The sequence below is a fragment of the Pan troglodytes genome, chromosome 23 (genome assembly GCF_028858775.2).
Source record: "Pan troglodytes isolate AG18354 chromosome 23, NHGRI_mPanTro3-v2.0_pri, whole genome shotgun sequence".
Taxonomy (NCBI): domain Eukaryota; kingdom Metazoa; phylum Chordata; class Mammalia; order Primates; family Hominidae; genus Pan; species Pan troglodytes.
In genome coordinates this window covers 43,571,405-43,590,787 of record NC_086016.1, presented here as the reverse complement: position 1 = coordinate 43,590,787, position 19,383 = coordinate 43,571,405, and the positions used below count along the sequence as shown (strand labels likewise).

Here is a 19,383-nt window from a genome sequence, read left to right as displayed (position 1 = left end):
AGTCACTAGTGGGAGGAGAACTCCAGGAATTGTCAGCCTGCCTGTAAACCCCACTACACAGAGGCTGCCCCTTGGGCCTGGACCACCCATACACAACAAGTCACATACCAGGTACAGAAAAAGAGCATTGACAGCCCCGGTACTTGGACATACTGACACATGGCCTCCTACCAATAGCCAGGAGCCAGGGAAAAGCCTGGGTTTGGGCAAGACGGGATTGAGGAGGAATCTCGACTGTGCTGTGTGACCCTAGAAAAGCCATTGCACCTCTCTGATGTCAGTACCTACCTCTGGAAATTGAGTATAAGGGTACTGTCTTCGGAGATGTGTTGGGAAAAATAAGTGAAATACCCAAACCAAACATGAAAGTCACTAACCTCCAAACTTCAGCCACACGTCTGGCCCAGAAGAGCCCAGGGTCTTCCCTTCATAGCAGAATCCTGCCAGGCTCAGGTCTCAGGCCCTCCACTTTCAGTCCTGGCTGCTTCTGGGTCCCTCCAAGTCACCTTTCTGTCCAGTCTTCCCTCCCACCAGTCCTGCTCTTTTCTCCCCAGGGCCTCCCCTGGTCCCCATCTGAGCACCAGTTGCCAGGGATAAGCCTTCCTCTTAAAGGGACATAGTGGTGGCCACAGGTACCCCCCTACCTGGTCCTCCTGGGTCTGTACCTCAGGGCAAATAACTCTCCCTCTCTGGGTTTCAGTGGCCTCATCATGTGGAAAGGGTTGTTATGAGAATTTACGGAGAGACTGTAGGAAAGGGATTTGTAAGCAGCAGCCCATTTGTTAAGGGGCCAAGGGTGCTTATCTTTGTTTTTAGAAAAGTAGATCCAGTCCATAGGAGACAAACACCCCTCCTGCCCAGTGGGCCACCTTCCAGATGTTCTGGATCCAAGCACTACGGGTAGGGCCCAGGAATTCGCACTTCATCTGTTTCTAGGAATTCTTCAGTCATGGAACAGGAAAATGAAGATACCTGGTCAAGTGTCCTGTGTGGTGGTCAGCCCATAGTAGAGGAATAAGCATCAGTTTGGTTTTTTTTTTTTTTTTTTTTTGACACAGAGTCTTGCTCTGTCACCCAGGCTGGAGGGCCGTGGTGCGATCTCGGCTCACTGCAACCTCTGGGTTCATGCGATGCTCCTGCCTCAGTCACCTGAGTAGCTGGGATTACAGGCGTGCGCCACCACGCCCGGCTCATTTTTGTATTTTTAGTAGAGACGGGGTTTCACCATGTTGGTCAGGCTGGTCTTGGACTCCTGACCTCGTGATCCACCGCCTCGGCCTCCCAAAGTGCTGGCATTACAGGCGTGAGCCACGCGCCGGCCGCGTTACAGTTCTTAAAGGTGGCGTGTCCGGAGTTTGTTCCTTCTGACGTTCGGATGTGTTCGGAGTTTCTTCCTTCCGGTGGCTTCGTGGTCGCGCTGGATCAGGAGTGAAGCTGCAGACCTTCGCGGTGAGTGTTACAGCTCTTAAGGCTGCCATTCTGGAGTTGTTCGTTCCTGCTGGTGGGTTCGTGGTCTCACTGGCTTCAGGAGTGAAGCTGCAGACCTTCGCAGTGAGTGTTGCAGTTTATAAAGGCAGTGTGGACCCAAAGAGCGAAAGAACAAACCCTCCACATTGCGGAAGGGGACCCGAGAGGGTTGCTACTGCTGGCTCCTGGCAGCCTGCTTTTATTCTCTTATCTGGCCCCACCCCAACCCCCGCCACCCCCGGCCCCCCCCCCCGCCACCCCCCGCCACCCCCCCGCCACCCCCCGCCACCCCACCGCCCCCCACCCACATCCTGCTGATTGGTCCACCGCCCCCCACCCACATCCTGCTGATTGGTCCATTTTACAGAGAGCCAATTGGTCTGTTTTACAGAGAGCTGATTGGTCCGTTTTGACAGGGTGCTGATTGGTGCCTTTACAATACCTGAGCTAGACACAAAAGTTCTCCACGTCCCAACTAGATTAGCTAGTTACAGAGTGCGGACACAAAGGTTCTCCAAGTCCCCACCAGAGTAGCTAGACACAGAGTGTCGACTGGTGCATTCACAAACCCTGAGCTAGACAGGCTGCTGATTGGTGTGTTTACAAACCTTGAGCTAGATGCAGAGTGCCGATTGGTGTATTTACAATCCCTTAGCTAGACATAAAGGTTCTCCAAGTCCCCACCAGACTCAGGAGCCCAGTTGGCTTCACCCAGTGCATCTTGTACCGGGGCTGCAGGTGGAGCTGCCTGCCAGTCCCGCGCCGTGCGCCCGTACTCCTCAACCCTTGGGTGGTCGATGGGACTGGGCGCCATGGAGCAGGGGGCGGCGCTCGCCGGGGAGGCTCTGTCTGCGCAGGAGCCCACGGCAGAGGGTAGGCTCAGGCATGGCGGGCTGCAGGTCCGATCCCTGCCCAGCGGGGAGGCAGCTAAGGCCCTGCGAGAAATCGAGCGCAGCGCCGGTGGGCCGGTACTGCTGGGGGACCCGGCGCACCCTCCGCAGCTGCTGGCCCGGGTGCTAAGCCCTTCACTGCTCGGGCCGGCACCGCCTGCCGCTCTGAGTGCAGGGCCCGCCAAGCCCACGCCCACCCAGAACTCTAGCTGGCCCGCAAGCGCCGCTCGCAGCCCGGGTTCCCGCCCGTGCCTCTCCCTCCACACCTCCCCGCAAGCCGAGGGAGCCGGCGCCGGGCTCGGCCAGCCCAGAGAAGGGCTCCCACAGTGCAGCGGCGGGCTGAAGGGCTCCTCAAGCACGGCCAGAATGGGCGCCGAGGCCGAGGAGGCACCAAGAGTGAGCGAGGGCTGCTAGTACGCTGTCACCTCTCATCACCTTTCATAGTTCTATCACGTGGGGTTTATATCCTCATTACATATAAAGAAACTGAAGCCCAGTGAGGAAAGGTGACCTGTCCAAGTCCTTGTAGTTAGCCAGGACCAAACTGCAGTTCTCCTGATTCCAACTCCAATGATCTCTCCAGGACACCATAGCTACCCAGTCAGAAAAACAAGAATTGTGCATGGGGATCTGGTGCGGTGGGTCAGGCCTGTAATCCCAACACTTTGGTCACGCCTGTAATCCCAACACTTCGGGAGGCTGAGTCGTGAGGACCATTTGAGGCCAGGAGTTTGAGAGCAGCCTGGACAAGATAGTGAGACCCTATTCTACACACACACGTGCACACGCACACAAACACAATGCAGATTTTCATGGCTTCGTAGCATTTCATCTTCTAGATGGGTCTTAGTTCATTTAAACAATTCCATATATTTGTCCTTTTTTCTATTTTCTTTTCTTTCTTTTTTTTTTTGAGACGGAGTCTGCTCTGTTGCCCAGGCTGGAGTGCAGTGGCGTGATCTCGGTTCACTGCAAGCTCCGCCTCCCAGGTTCACACCATTCTCCTGCCTCAGCCTCCCAAGTAACTGGGACTATAGGCACCCGCCACCACGCCCAGCTAATTTTTTGTATTGTTAGTAGAGATGGGGTTTCACCGTGTTAGCCAGGATGGTCTCGATCTCCTGACCTCGTGATCCGCCCACCTCAGCCTTCCAAAGTGCTGGATTACAGGTGTGAACCACCGCGCTTGGCCTTTTTTTTTTTTTTTTTTCCGAGTCAGAGTCTCGCTCTATGGCCCAGGCTGGAGTGCAGTGGTGCGATCTCGGCTCACTGCAAGCTCCGCCTCCCGGGTTCAAGGGATTCTCCTGCCTCAGCCTCCCGAGTCGCTGGGACTACAGGTGCCGCCACTACGCCTGGCTAATTTTTTGTATTTTTAGTAGAGATGGGGTTTCACCACGTTAGCCAGGATGGTCTCGATCTCTTGACCTTGTGGTCCACCCGCCTTGGCCTCCCAAAGTGCTGGGATTACAGGCGTGAGCTACCGTGCTCAGCCTCTTTTCCTATTTTCTAAAAGTTGAATTGCTGACTCATATGATCTGCATCTTTTTTTTTTTTTTTTCTTGAAACAGGGTCTCACTACTGTTACCCAGGCTGGAGTGCAGTGGGAAGATCTGGTTCGTTGCAGCCTCAGCTTCCTGGTGATTCTCCTACTTTAGCCTCCTGAGGGACCACAGGTGCCTGCCACCATGCCTGGCTAATGTTTTGTATTTTTAGTAGAGACAGCATTTTGCCATGTTGCCCAGGCTGATCTTGACCTCCTGGGTTCAAACAATCCACCCGCCTTGGCCTCCCAAAGTGCTGGAATTACAGGTGTGAGCCACCACATCCAGCTCTACAGTTATTTTTTATTTATTTAGTTAGTTAGTTAGTTTGTTTGAGGTGTAGTCTCCCTCTGTCTCCCAGGCTGGAGCACAGTGGCATCATCTCGGCTCACTGCAACCACCGCCTTCCAGGTTCAAGCGATTCTTCCGCCTCAGCCTCCCAAGTAGCTGGGATTACAGGCTCCTGCCACCATGCCCGGCTAATTTTTGTATTTTTAGTAGAGACGGACTTTCCCCATGTTGGCCAGGCTGGTCTCAAACTCATGACCTCAGGTGATCTGCCCATCCCGGCCTCCCAAAGTGTTAGGATTACAGGCGTGAGCCACCGTGCCCGGCCTGCTACTTATTTTCATGTGAAAAGCAAACCTACAAAGCAGGTGGTGTTCATCCCATTTTATAGGTGAAGACACAAAGCCTCTGAGAGGTGAAGTGACTTGTCCAAGGTCCCATAGTGGTGGAGCCGGGAAGGCAACCTGGAAGTGACTCCAAAGTCAACGCAATGGTTAAATAATTGTGAATCGAATCTGGGAAGGTTGGCTGGGAACGGTGGCTCACGCCTGTATTCCCAGCACTTTGGGAGGCTGAGGCAGGCAGATCACCTGAGGCCAGGAGTTCAAGACCAGCCTGGCTAACATGGTGAAAATACAAAATTACTACTAAAAATAAAAAAATTAGCCGAGCGTGGTAGTGGGTACAAAATAATCCCAGCTACTCGGGAGGCAGAGGTTGTGGTGAGCTGAAATCGTGCCGTTGCACTCCAGCCTGGGCAACAAGAGCAAAACTCCGTCTCAGAAAAAAAAAAAAAAAAAATTAGCCGGGCGTGGTGGCGCACTTCTGTAGTTTCAGCTACTCAGGAGGCTGAGGCAGGAGAATCACTTGAACCTGGGAGGCGGAGGTTGCAGTGAGCCGAGATCGTGCCACTGCACTCCAGCCTGAGTAACAGAGTGAGACCCAGTCTCAAAAAATAAATAAATAAATAAATAAATCGCCCTGTGTCAAAAATAAAATAAAATAAACATAAAAGTAAGTAAAAATACAAAAATTAGGTGGGCATGGTGGCACACGCCTGCAGTCCCAGCTACTCGGGAGGCTGAGGCATGAGAATCGCTTGAACCTGGGAGGTGGAGGTTGCAGTGGGCAGAGATCCCGCCACTGCACTCCAGCCTGGGCAGAGCGAGACTCTGTCTCAAAAAAAAAAAAAAAAAAAAGAAGAAGAAGAAGAATCTGGGAAGGTCTCCAAGCAGGTAGACCCTGAGAGCTGGGTCTTATGTGTGGACAGAAGGAATAAGGCTCGGGGAAGGCAATTTGGCAAAGTCCAAAGCCTGAACAAAGGCCTTCAGGAGATTTCTTTTCTTTTCTTTCCTTTTTTTTTTTTTTTTTTTTTGAGGCTGGAGTGCAATGGCGCGATCTCGGCTCACCGCAACCTCTGGCTTCTTTGGAATCAAGCGATTCTCCTGCCTCAGCCTCCTGAGTAGCTGAGATTACAGGCATGCGCCACCACGCCTGGCTAATTTTGTATTTTTAGTAGAGACGAGGTTTCTCCATGTTGGTCAGGCTGGTCTCGAACTCCCGACCTCCGGTGATCCGCCCGCCTCGACGTCCCAAACTGCTGGGATTACAGGCGTGAACCACCGCGCCCGGCTCAGGAGATTTCCTACAGCTCAAAATTTGTAAGGCAAAGAGATGGCCACAAACCTTGTGAGAGTGGATGGAGAGCGACCTCGGCTCTCTTAGTCCCGCCTGGCCCACTAGACACTGCACTGCATGGTAGAGGCCCCGCCCGACCCAGCCCCTTAATCGGCCTGTTGCAATCACTATCAACCCGCCAATTCTGGCCCCGCCCCTGTCTTCCGGGTTCACCCTCTCACTTCCTGCCGGTCCCAGGCTCAGGCCCCTCCTCCGTCTTGTTTGGAGCAATCCAATCGAACCTGGAGGGCTCCGCTCCGCCCTATGCCGCGCTCCCCTCCTCCAGGAGCAATCAGAATCAGCTCAGGCCCCGCCCCCGCTTCCGCCCGCCTAGACCACGCCCCTTCTTCGTTTGGCCAATCAGGCAGTCCACTGGCCCCCGCCCCCTAATGCCCCGCCCCGTCAGCACTTACCCCTGAGCTGCTTCTGCCGTTGCATCTTCGGGACTCCGCCCCGCGCGCGGACCTGCAGCCATGGCAGTCACCGCCCAGGCAGCCCGCAGGAAGGAGCGCGTCCTCTGCCTGTTTGACGTGGACGGGACCCTCACGCCGGCTCGCCAGGTAGGACCCTGAAGATTGGAAGCTCCCGCCGGGAGTGTCACGCGGACACCCCCGAGGCTGAGTGTGGGGTCTGCAGCAGCGTGACCGTGGACACCCGGGGACCGAGTGTGGGATGCGGCGGTACCCGGCCCCCTGACATCCGGGGCCACCCACCGGGAGTGAGGGGACCTGGCCCTTACGTCACTGACCCCGCAGCGTCCCTGCCTGTGTTCTGCTTGGGAGTGCTGGGGTTGGATCCAGTACTGGAGGGAGGAGGCTGCGAGCAGGCGCCTAGCTCCCTCCCTCCCTAGAGGCTTTCACACGCCGCTAAGGCCTGGCTCACGGACGCCCCCGCCTCCTGAGCTGGGGATCCCACCCTAGTTCAGCCCTACGACACACCAGTGGTCGGAGCTGGCTTCTGAACCGGGGTTCCAGGCACACAAGCACACAGCCAAGCGTCAGTCATCATCTGGTGGGAGACAGGGCGTCTCGGAGTCTTCCCACCCCGACCTTTGCAGGCCTGGGACTGGGTCTAGTTTCTGAAGCCCCATCACCCACTTTACCTTCCACCCCCAGTCGTGGAGCAGAGAGGGCTTCTTTTCAAATTCGTTTATGAGCTCTACCCACCCGGATGTGAGAGGCTCCAGGCCTAGCCTGTTTGCTGTGAGGACACTGAGGAATAGTGAGGGTAAGAGTGTAGTTTTCTTCTAAAGACTCTCGCTGTGTTGAGCCTCTTACCTCTGCTCAGTTTTTCTCCCATTGGGTCTCATTGTGAGTGAGTCCCCAAAAGCCCCCTCACCAGCTGGATGCATCAGTAAGCAGGCTTCATTCATGCCCTCCCTGTGGGTAACCCACCCTCCAGTCTGGGGGCCTCAAGGACCAACCGACAGGTCTCCTAGCGTGGGGGAGCAGTGGGATGGGCTTTACTGGGCAGTGGCTGATGGGAACCCAGGTCTTAGCCTCCTCTCTTAGGTCCCGAATGCCCCGCCCCATCCTCTGTGGTGAAGTTGCCCTGGCTTGGGCCCTGGAGGCCTTCCTGCAGGGGTGGATCCAGGAGGAAGATAGCAGGACTGGAGCAAAGGTGGGCCATTTGCTGTGGCTCACGCCTGTAATCCCAGCACTTTGGGAGGCCATGGTGGGCAGATCACCTGAGGTCAGGAATTCTAGATCAGTCTGGCTAACATGGTGAAACCCCGTCTCTACTAAAAATACAAAAATTAGGCTGGGTTCAGTGGCTCACGCCTGTAATCCCAGCACTTTGGGAGGCCGAGGCGGACAGATCACGATGTCAGGAGTTTAAGACCAGCCTGACCAATATCGTGAAACCCTGTCTCTACTAAAAATACAAAAAATTAGCCAGGCATGGTGGCATGCACCTGTAATCCTAGCTAGTCGGGAGGCTGAGGCAGGAGAATCACTTGAACCCGAGAGGCAGAAGTTGCAGTGAGCCGAGAATGTGCCATTGCACTACAGCCTGGGCGACAGAGGGAGACTCAGTCTCAAAACAAAACAAAACAAAAAGTAGCTGGGCGTGGTGTTGTGTGCCTGTAGTCCCAGCTACTGGGGAGGCAGAGGCAGGAGAATCTATTGAACCCAGGAGGTGGAGGTTGCAGTGAGCCAAGATTGTGCCATTGCACTCCAGCCTGGGCAACAAGAGTGAAACTCCGTCTCAAACAAACAAATAAATGAATAAAAGAACTGGAACAAAGGTGGCAGGGCCTAGGCACAGTTCTGACCCCTCCCTCTGACCTTTTGCTCCACAAACATAACAACCTGAATAAGAACAGCCTATTAATTTGTCTACGGGCCAGCCTCTGTGCTTAGTGCCTTTTGAAAGTTAATTTTTAATCGTACACATTTTCATGAGCACACTCTCCTGGTAAAGAATGGAAACGTAACAGAGAAGGGTAAAGTCCGCTCTGACCGCACTTGGGGAGCCTGGCCGGCTCCCCAAGTTAATGTGGTTACTGTGGTGTGGCTTCCCTCCAGGCCTTTATCTGGATCTATTTGCCCAGAGCAAATATTAAGCATCGTTTTGTGAGGCTATTTTTGTTATTGTTCTTTGGCTCCTCAAAAATCAACTTGATTGTGATGCTATTTTGTTGTTGTTAGAGACCGGGGTCTCGCTCTGTCACTCAGTCTGGAGTGCAGTGGCGCTATCACAGCTCACTGCAGCCTCGAACTCCTGGGCTCAAGTGATTCTCCCGCCTCAGCTTCTGGAGTAGCTGGTAGCTGGGACTACAGGCAAGTGCCACCATGTCTGGCTAATATCTTTTTTTTTTTTTTTTTTTGGAGATGAAATCTCATTCTTGTCCCCCAGGCTGGAGTGCAATGGCATGATCTCAGCTCACTGCAACCTCCACCTCCCGGGTTCAAGGGATTCTCCTGCCTCAGCCTCCTGAGTAGCTGGGATTACGGGCGCCTGCCACCACGCCCAGCTAATTTTTTTTTTCTTTTTTTTTTTGAGACGGAGTCTCGCTCTGTCGCCCAGGCTGGAGTGCAGTGGCGTGATCTCGGCTCACTGCAAGCTCTGCCTCCCAAGTTCACGCCATTCTCCTGCCTCAGCCCTCCCGAGTAGCTGGGACTACAGGCGCGTGCCACCACGCCCGGCTAATTTTTTTGTATTTTTTAGTAGAGACAGGGTTTCACCATGTTAGCCAGGATGGTCTCGATCCCCTGACCTTGTGATCCACCCGCCTCGGCCTCCCAAAGTGCTGGGATTACAGGCGTGAGCCACCGCGCATGGCCAATTTTTTTTTTTTTTTTAATTTTTAGTAGAAACAGGGTTTCACCATGTTGGCCAGGCTGGTCTCGAACTCCTGACATCAAGTGATCCACCCTCCTGGGCCTCCCAAAGTGCTGGGATTACAGGTGTGAACCACCGTGCCAGCCCATGCCTGGCTAATTTTTAAAAATTTTCGGCCAGGCACGGTGGCTCACGCCTATAATCCCAGCACTTTGGGAGGCCCAGGCGGATGGATCACCTGAAGTCAGGAGTTCAAGACCAGCCTGGCCAACATGGCGAAACCCTGTCTCTACTAAAAATTTAAAACTTAGCTGGGCATGGTGGCAGGCGCCTGTAATCCCAGCTACTCGGGAGGCTGAGGCAGAAGAATCGCTTGAACCCGGGAGGCAGAGGTTGCAGTGAGCTGAGATCACGCCATCGCACTCCAGCCTGGGCAGAGGTTTCAGTGAGCCAGAATCACACCACTGCACTCCAGCCTGGATGACAGAGCAAAAATTCGTCTCCAAAAAAAATTTTTTTTTCATAGAGACAATGTCTTCCTTTGCTGCCTAGGCTCTAGTCTCAAACTCCTGGGTCAAGTGATCTTTCTGCCTTGGCCTCGCAAAGTGTTGGGATTGCAGACCTGAGCCACGGTGTCCAACCTGTCTAATTTTTGGTGTCTAAGCTTTGTACTGCTTCAGATCCAGGTAGAATGTGGGCTTCCTGGGTTCTCAGCACTAAGTGAGGGCTAAGTGGAGGTCCCAGACATGTTGAAAGCCAGAATGCTATGCTTCCCCTCTCCCCCCATAGAAAATTGACCCTGAGGTGGCCGCCTTCCTGCAGAAGCTGCGAAGTAGAGTGCAGATCGGTGTGGTGGGCGGCTCTGACTACTGTAAGATCGCTGAGCAGCTGGGTGACGGGGATGAAGGTAGGAGTGAGGCTGGGGGTAGAGGGAGTGGGGAGTTTGAGAGATTCCTGGGCGTCTTCAAAGATCCAGTCCTGCTTCTGTGGGGCAGAAGAAATAGAGAGAGAGCAGCCAGATAGTTCCCTCACTGATTTGACAAACACTTGAGCACCTCCTATTGCCAGGGATTGTGCCAGGCCCTTGAGAAATGGCTGGGGCAAAGCAAGCAGAACCTGCCCTTATGCAGTTTACATTCTCATTTCTCCCTGCTGAATCTTGATTTCCTCATCTTTAAAATGGGCTGAACCAGCCGGCACGGTGGCTTACGCCTGTAATCCCAGCACTTTGGGAGGCCGAGGCGGATGGATCACTTGAGATGAGGAGTTCAAGACCAGCCTGGCCAACATGGTGAAACCCCGTCTCTACTAAAAATACAAAAAATTAGCTGGGTGTGTTGGCACGTGCCTGTAATCCCAGCTACTTGGGAGGCCGAGGCAGGAGAATCGCTTGAACCTGGGAGGCGGAGGTTGTAGTGAGCCAAGATCAGGCCACTGCACTCCAGCCTGGGTGACAGAGTGAGGCTACACATCCAAAAATAAATAAATAAATAAATAAATAAATAAATAAAAGGGCAGAACCAATGATGGCTACCATTTTTCAAAAATGATCATGTGTTAATGTCATTGCATTTGATCCCCACAATCACACTTTAGAGTAGGCGTGATCATCCCATTTAACAGAGGATGACTCTGAAGTTATCCAGGAAATCGACTGGACCTCAGAGCCCCTGGTCTCAGCCCAGTCAAAGTGGGTGCCTCCAGTTCCTCAAGCCAGCAACTTCCTCGAATTTTTCCTTTTCCCCACCTCTTGTTTATTCTATCAGCAAACCCCAAAATATCTCCCTGTCCCCTCTGTCTCCATCTCCACCACGCCATCATAGTCCAGGTAACCACGTGCCACCCAGACCCCGCAACAGCCTCTGGGCTGTGCTCCCTGCGCCTCCCACCTCCCACCCACTCCAGCTGCTTCTCGTGGCAGTCAGAGCTGAAACCTCCAATTCTCCCATGCAGCCAGCCTTGAGAACCCAGTGCGATGGCAGCTGTAGAACAGAAGGGAGCCCCTCTGCAGAGGGGCAGGGGAGCACAGAGTGGAAATGATGCCCTCTGCCAGAGAGTACTGCATGGCTTCCAGAGGAGGAAGCTGGATCTTGGAGGATGAGTGGCAGGGAAGCCAGGGAAGGGCGGTTCTGACAGAAGGACCTGCATGGATGCCTGTGTGCAGAGGCCCACAGGTGTGACTGGCTTCTTTGGAAGAAAACCAAGCTGCAGAGGGAGAAAGGCTGGAGAAGCAGGTTGCAGCCTCAGATTGAACAAATGGCCTTTGAATGTGAAACCAAGGGTGTAGGCTTCCTCTCTCTTTACTTGCCCGTGGGGTCACAGACGTGGTCTCACACTCTTTCTTCCTCCTGTCCTCTATGTGACCTCGAAGTCATTGAGAAGTTTGATTATGTGTTTGCCGAGAACGGGACGGTGCAGTATAAGCACGGACGACTGCTCTCCAAGCAGGTCAGTGTCCCCCAGGGCTTAGCCAGGGGCACCCCACTTTTCCATAGTGGAGCAGTCCAAGGGGGCTTCTGTCCTGGGCTGGGGGAGAGACACTGTGCCTGTCTCAGGGTCAGGCAGCCCAGGCCACGCTCAGAGCCCTGTGTTCCTTGGCCAGACCATCCAGAACCACCTGGGGGAGGAGCTGCTGCAGGACTTGATCAACTTCTGCCTCAGCTACATGGCCCTGCTCAGGCTGCCCAAGAAGCGGTGAGGTCCCACCAGCCTGGTCTCCAGAACCTGGGGCCTGAGGGAGGAGAAGTGTGGGTCCCTCAGAGGGAGCCTGGAGATACTTGGGCCCCTGATTTTTTGCGGGGAGTGTGGATTCTTGTCCCCTTTGAAGTCCTAGGAGGCTGGGGTCCCAGGTGGGGCTAGATTTGAATTCAGGGCCGTTCTGGTTCTCTCTGGCTCCCCGCCCTCCCTCACCACCAGTGGAACCTTCATCGAGTTTCGGAATGGCATGCTGAACATCTCGCCCATCGGCCGGAGCTGCACCCTGGAGGAGAGGATCGAGTTCTCCGAACTGGACAAGGTACCACTAGCTATGCAATCTTAGGCCTGTAGGGCCTCAGTCACTCAATTTATCTGAGCCTTTATTTTCTCATCAGTAAAACAGACTGGGGGATGTGTTCTGATTTAACTGATACCCTTTCAGGCACCTACTGTGTGCCATTGTTGTAGACACACCTGCATCTTTCCAATGCTGCTGGTCCCCCTTCCTAGGTGACCAGCACCAGGCAGCCACCCACTGAGCCAGGCCGACATCTGGGAACATCATTTCCACCTTCCCACCCACATCGGGTCCAACAACTCTTATTTCATCAGCCTCTCGAGTCAGTGTCAAATCTGTTCATCTGCAGAACTGAGACCCCACTTTCTAGATTACCCCTTTCCCCAGCCCCAGGCTGCCCCAACTTTCCTCTCTGTCCCTCCCTACCCCTTGCATAGCCCTGCCAGCCTGCTCTCCAGCAATGCCACTGAGAACCTTTCTTTCTTTTTCTTTTTGGAGATAGAGTCTCCAAAAAAATAGATAGAGGCTGGAGTGCAGTGGCATAATCTCAGCTCACTGCAACTCCCACCTCCCGTGTTCAAGTGATTCTCCTGCCTCAGCCTCCCAAGTAGCTGGAATTACAGGCATGCACCACTACACCCAGCTAATTTTTGTACTTTTTTAGTAGAGGCAGGGTTTCACCATGTTGGCCAGGCTGGTCTTGAACTCCTGACCTAAGGTGATCCGCCTGCCTCGGCCTCCCAAAGTTCTGGGATTACAGGCATGAGCCACCACGCACAGCCCATTAGAACCTTTCAAACACGTCAGCCGCATTCACCCCCCAGCCCCGCCCCCTCATTTACAATCCTTCCTTGGCTCCTCGTTGCCAACTGGATGATGTCCTAGCCCCCTGCTATGGTGCCTCAAGCCCTGAGGGCTCTGTCTGGCTCTGGCTCTCCGCGTCTCCTCTCTGTGCCCTTCAAGTTCCACTTTCTATTCCTGGAATACACCAAGGTCTTCTCACCTCTGCCTGTACTGCCCCTGCTAAATCTTGATGTGCATTTTGCTTTTCTCCCCACCGCCTCCCTCCCTCTCGGGGATGGAGCAATCCACCCATCCAAACCTTTCCATGCTGGCCCGTCCATGTCATTCTGTCATTCTCTCTGACCTGTTCGGTGGCTATCCCTGCCCTCTGCTCCAGCTATGGCCTCTTGGCTGATTCTAGAGTGCTGTGCTTCTACCAGAGCACACTTCTCTCAGGCCCAGCTCGTCCCTCCCCTCCTTCAAATCCCCTTTCACATCCTTTTCCCAGTGGGGCCTCCGAGAGTATCACATCCACTGCTGCACTTCCTGCTCCTTCCCCTACCTTATTTCTCCCCAAGTAGCCTTGGACAACTTTCATCATCTACTTTTAAAATCCGAATTACTGTCTGTCCCTGTCCCAGAACTGTAAGCTCCATGAGGGATTTCTGCGGCTTGTTCTCCTCTGGATCCCCTATGCTTGGCACATGGCATACTTTTTGTTGTTATTGTTTTTGAGACAGGGTCTTACTCTGTTGCCCAGTCTGGAGTGCAGTGCAGTGATCCAGTCCTAGCTCACTGCAGCCTCGATCTCTCAGGCTCAAGCGATCCTCACACCTCAGCCTCCTGAGTAGCTGGGACCACAGGTGCATTACACCATGCCAGGCTAATTTTTAAAATATTTTGTAGGGATGGGATCTCGCTGTGTCTCCCAGGCCAGTTTTGAACTCCTAGCCTCAAGTGGGCCTTCTGCCTCAGCCTTCCAAAGCACCAAGACTATAGGTGTGAGCCACCGCACCTCGCAAAGAAATACCCTTTTTTTTTTTTTTTTTTTTTTTGGAGACTGAGTTTCGCTCTGTCACCCAGGCTGGAGTGCTGTGGCACAATCTCGGCTCACTGCAACCTCCACCTCCCGGGTTCAAACAATTCTTCTGCCCCAGCCTCCCAAGTATCTGGGACTACAGGCACATGCTGCCACGCCCAGCTAATTTTTTTTTTTTAGACGGAGTCTTGCTCTGTCACCAGGCTGGAGTGCAGTGGCACAATCTCGGCTCACTGGAACCCCTGACTCACTGGTTCAAGCGATTCTTCTGCCTCAGCCTTCCCAAGTAGCTAGGATTACATGCACCACAATGCCCAGCTAATTTTTTGTATTTTTAGTAGAGACGGGGTTTCACCGTGTTGGCCAGGATGGTCTCGATCTTCTGACCTCGTGATCCGCCTGCCTCAGCCTGCCAAAGTGCTGGGATTACAGGCATGGCCACCGTGCCCGGCCTAATATTTTATATTTTAGTAGAGATGGGGTTTCACCGTGTTGCCCAGGCTGGTCTCGAACTCCTGAGCTCAGGCAATCCACCCACCTCAACCTTCCAAAGTGATTATAGGTGTGAGCCACTGTGCCCGGCAAGAAATACCTTTTGAATGAATGAAATGAGCTGTATTATCTCCATTTTATAAATGAGGAAACCAAGGCTCGATGAGAAGGGCCCTGCCCGAGGTCACATAGGGAGTTGGTTGCAGAGCAAAGATTTGATTTTGCCATTGGCCCTCTGGTGCCTCCCTGAGGGTGCCTCTCAGCTCAGTGACTCCTGACTCCCACCTGGGCCCTGAGGCTTAGGGGAGGCAGTGCCCACAGGCACAGGGACTTTTTTTTTTTTTCTTGATAGAGTCTTGCTCTGTCACCCAGGCTGGAGTGCAGTAGCATGATCTCAGCTCACTGCAACCTTCGCTGCCCAGGCTCAAGCAATTCTCCTGCCTCAGCCTCCCGAGTAGCTGGAATTACAGGCTCATGCCACCACACCTGGCTAAGTTTTTTGGTTTTGGTTTTGGTTTTGGTTTGGTTTTGGTTTTTTTTTTTTTTTTTTTTTGAGATGGAGTCTCACTCTGTCGCCAGGCTGGAGTGCAGTGGTGAGATCTCGGCTCACTGCAACCTCTGCCTCCCGGGTTCAAGCGATTCTCCTGCCTCAGCCTCCCAAGTAGCTGGGACTACAAGTGCCTGCCACCACGCCCAGCTAATTTTTGTATTTTTAGTAGACAGGGTTTCGCCATGCTGGCTAGGATGGTCTCGATCTCTTAACCTTGTGATCCGCCTTTCTTGGCCTCCCAAAGTGCTGGAATTACGGGCGTGAGCCACCGCACCCAGCCTAATTTTTGTATTTTTTAGTAGGGACAGGGTTTTGCCATGTTCAGGCTGGTCTCAAATCCTTGGCCTCAAGTGATCTGCCTACCTTGGCCTCTCAAAGTGCTGGGATTATAGATGTGAGCCGCTGCGCCCGGCCACGGGGACTTTTTTTTGGGGGTAGTTAGGATTGGTCTTAGGCAAAGAACCCTTCCCCCTCAACACACGTGCTGAGAGGTTATCCCTTCCTGTCCACCCAGGTTCCCAGTCCCAGCTCTACCCATTTGCCTTGTAACCTGGAAAAGCATCTTTACTAACGTGTGCCTCAGTTTCCTTATGTGTAAGGTGGGGGTAATAGCAGTTCCCATCCCATGGGCTGTCATGAGGACTGGACGAGGTGGAACATGGACCCCACCTGGCATGGAGTTGGGGAGCCACACCCTAACTCCCCACCCCAGAGCCTTCTCAAGTATTTTTGGCTCTTGTTTGCTCCCTTCTGGCACTGGAGGAGCATGAACCTTCCTGATGTGTGCGCCCTGCCCTGGCCCAGAGCTGGTGTAAATAAATGCTTAACCCAGCTCGTCTTCCAGAACCCTGAAGGGGGGATGAGTACTTCCCTTCCTTAGATGAGGACACTGAGGCCAGAGGGTGAGTAACCAGCTCGAGGTCACAGTGCCGGTCCCTGCTGAGGCTGGCCTTGCACATGGGGCTGTCTAGTGACCAGCCTTGTTCTCCAGAGAAGGGAGGTGCAGCCAGCCTCGGCCATGTGGAAACATTTCTTCAGAGCTTGGGGCAGTCTTAGTGGTAGCCCTGGGCCTACAGAGTGGCCGCTGGTGGGGACTCTGGCCTCCCTGGGGCCCACCTACCTGCTGGAAAGCCAGGCCAAGGCTGGCAGGGGGCTCACATCCCTTATCTCTGCTTTTCCATGAGAGGGAAACAGGCAGGGGTCATTCATTACTTCTCTGTCCTTTAGTCCAGGAAACAGGCTCAGAGAGGTCAGGTGACTTGCCCATGGTCACACAGCTGAGGAGTACAGTAGCCAAGCCTGGCTACTTGCCTTCAGATCTCAGGCTAGAGGGTGTCTGGCTTTATATCTGACATCCTCCCTGGGCCACTTCTCCAAGCTCCATGCTGCTGACCACTGCCTGCCTTTCCGCCCCAGTCCTACCCGGCTCTGACTACAGGGCCATACCAGCCACCCCACTCCTGTGCTCCAGAATCCTCAGCGCCTCTTGGTCCCCCAGGATGTGGTCAGACTTCCCAGCCCGGTCTCGAGACCCTCTGTCAGCTGAATGTCCTGCTGGCTGGTTTAGATGTTCAGCTGCCCCTCAGGCTGGGCATAGCTGCTCCCCTTTGTGGCCCTCTGAGATGGAGATCCTGGGGGCTGGGGGGAAGAATGTCCCCCTGCTCCACGTTTGCGGAGCTGCTGCCAGAGTTCCTGCTCAGAGGGACCGGGCCGGCCTGGGCACTACCTAGTCCCCAGCCCAGCCGCGTCTTTGCATGCTGGGTGCTCTGCCATGCCTGGCATCCTGCTGCCCTCTGTGAATGCCCACAGCCACCTCCTCACAGGTCTCCTGCTCTCAGCTCCCATGCTCATTTCTGAGTATTTGCTTTGTTGAGCTGGTTACAGATAACAGGATCAAGCCCTGCCCTGAGGTGGACACTGATGTGGGATCCAGATTGCCCCATCTCCTCGCCCTTCCTGCTCGTGTCTCTCCTCTGAGGTCTCCTTCAGAAGACCCAGCCCACAGCCCCATTGGCAGCCCCATCCCTTCTGGATTTACGCCCTGGCTCTGCCACCAGGGCTAGGTGACCTTGACCAAGGCACAACCCCTCTCTGAGCCTTAGTTTCCGCATCTGCACAGTTGGGGGTCCTACCCACCTAGAATGCTCAGCACGCTCACGTGGACTGTGTGCCCAGCCAGGGCCTGGCACACAGCAGGTCCTCTGAGCTGCCATCCGCTCCCTCCCCTCTGCAGAAAGAGAAGATCCGGGAGAAGTTCGTGGAAGCCCTGAAAACAGAGTTTGCTGGCAAAGGGCTGAGGTTCTCTCGAGGTACGTCCACCCTGCAGAGGACCTGGGAGGCCTGGTACAGGGCCCCTCCTCAAACCATCTGCCCCTGCCAAGACCAGGCTGTGGCCCCCAGTAGCTTTAGTAGCCCCTCCCCGGCTCAGGGCAGAGAGGGTGGCTGAGCCCGATGCAGAAAGGGGTTCAGTGTTTACTGGCCCCCAGTTTTCCCCACCTCATACCTCAGAGGTAAACGCCCCATGCCCACCCAGTTTCTCAGGCCAAAAAATCAGAGCCTCTCCCTTGAATGCTCTCCCCTACCCCTTCCCAAGTCCAAACTCCTAGAAGTCACAGGGCCCCCTGTCTGGAATCCCACCGGTGCTCACACTTCCACTGCCAGCAGCTTGTCCCAGGCTCCAACTGACCCTGACACAGCTGGGCTCCCCTCTGCCACCTCACCCATTCCCCAGTGGCCAGAGAGGCTGGAGCTGGAGTCATGACATGCCTCTGCCCAAAGTCCTCCCCAGGCTCTTCCTCCCTCTCCACGTGATGCCCAGGGCCTGCCCGTCCTCCCCCTACCTCTCCTGGCCTCCTCCGTTGCTGGGACGCTCGTTCTCTTCCCTGCCTCAGGGGCTGTACTTTGCGCCCCAGCCATCCCCACTCGGCTCAGGTCCCAGCTCATTGCCACCTCCTCAGAGGTCTCCCCTGATCACCCTGGCTGGATGAGCTTCCCCCACCCACTTCATGGTCTTGTTCGTTCTCCAACCTGTGTCATAACTTCCTTGAGGATCCTAAGTCTGTCCCGTGTCCTGTTCCTGGCCCTCAGTAGGCACTCAAGAGTTGTTGAATGAATGAATGAACAAGCAGCCCTTCTGTTAGCCTTGTCTGCCCCTCCCAGCAGGGAATAACAGTCCCCACCCCTGCCCACAGGAGGCATGATCAGCTTTGACGTCTTCCCCGAGGGCTGGGACAAGCGCTACTGCCTGGATAGCCTGGACCAGGACAGCTTCGACACCATCCACTTCTTTGGGAACGAGACTAGCCCTGTGAGTGTGGCCCACCCCAGGTTTCCCCCAACGCAGTGGACAGTGAGAAGCCAGGTCTGGTGGCTTCTCCAACGCAAATCACCTGAGGTCAAGGCCAGAACATGGGGCAACACAACAGACCTCTTGGGGGGCTCCTGGAGAACAACCATTGCTCACCAGCCCCGTTACACAGATTGGAAAGCTGGGGCCCCAAGAGGCTGGGCACTTGTTCTACATCACACAGCAAGTCAGGGCAGGTCTGACAAGGGGTGAGAAGGTGGGCTTCCTGGCAGTTCTGAAGGGGCAGGAGGAGGGGCAGGTCCGTAGCAGCCAATGTGGAGAGGGACTCCACCTAAATATCCCTCCTCTGCCCATCCTCTGTGTGCAGGGTGGGAACGACTTTGAGATCTTTGCCGACCCCCGGACTGTTGGCCACAGCGTGGTGTCTCCTCAGGACACGGTGCAGCGATGCCGGGAGATTTTCTTCCCAGAGACAGCTCATGAGGCGTGACCGGGGCCCACATCTGTGTGTCGTGACTTCTGAAGAGTTTGGCCTAGGCCTAAAGAGAGGTCCTGGTGTTGGATAGATGCCAGGGCCCCTCCTCTGGCCCAGGATGCCCACCCAGATGGGGCCAGAGTCCGTGTGGACAACCGTCCCCAGCCAGTCTGCTCCTAGTGGCACTGGCTTCGTCCTCCCAGGGCCCAGAGTGTTCCCCGTGCTCCACCTGGTGGCCCAGGCCACAGCTGCTGCTTGTATTTCGGTACAGAAGAGGTTTCTTTCTGCACCAGGAGGAGGCGTGCGCAAGTGTCGGTACGAGATCTAGCCTGCCCTGCCTGCCTGCCCTGGGCGATGAGGTACGGTGGGGAAGGTGCCTATTTTAGAGAACTTTGTCACAGTATTAAAGTTCCCAGAACAAAGTAGGTGTCAGCTGTGTCTGAATGGATAATTGGCCCCAGTCACATGCTGTCACAGCCACTACTTTGCCGACAAGTAAACAGCACAGAGAGGGCAGGGACTTGGCCCAGGTCACAAAGGAAGTCTGATGCAGTCGAGGAGGGGGCCATTGAATCCCCAAAGAAGAGCTGGTTT

The 19,383-nt window shown here is 54.6% G+C and overlaps 1 protein-coding gene across 2 annotated transcripts; it reads left to right on the top strand.

Annotated features, from left to right (window-relative positions):
* Positions 1–6,225: 6,225 nt before the first annotated feature.
* On the top strand, positions 6,226–19,211 carry PMM1 (phosphomannomutase 1). Of its 2 annotated transcripts, XM_063807930.1 has the most exons (9): positions 6,312–6,423; positions 7,375–7,483; positions 9,938–10,055; positions 11,520–11,596; positions 11,751–11,842; positions 12,065–12,164; positions 17,241–17,316; positions 18,199–18,314; positions 18,682–19,211. In XM_063807930.1, the coding sequence occupies exons 2-9, from the start codon at positions 7,382–7,384 to the stop codon at positions 18,802–18,804; spliced, it is 804 nt and encodes a 267-aa protein (XP_063664000.1). In that variant the 5' UTR covers positions 6,312–6,423; positions 7,375–7,381; the 3' UTR covers positions 18,805–19,211. The 2 variants fall into 2 exon arrangements, with proteins under 2 accessions (XP_515159.2, XP_063664000.1); XM_515159.7 differs by lacking the exon at positions 7,375–7,483 and having other exon boundaries at positions 6,226–6,423.
* The last annotated feature ends 172 nt before the right edge of the window (positions 19,212–19,383 follow it).

Coding starts and splice junctions, on each gene's coding strand:
- PMM1 (XM_063807930.1), top strand. CDS start 7,382: ATGCCCCGCCCCATCCTCTGTGGTGAAGTTGCCCTGGCTTGGGCCCTG. Junction 10,056..11,519: donor GCTGGGTGACGGGGATGAAG/GTAGGAGTGAGG, acceptor GTGACCTCGAAG/TCATTGAGAAGTTTGATTAT. Junction 17,317..18,198: donor AGGGCTGAGGTTCTCTCGAG/GTACGTCCACCC, acceptor CCCTGCCCACAG/GAGGCATGATCAGCTTTGAC.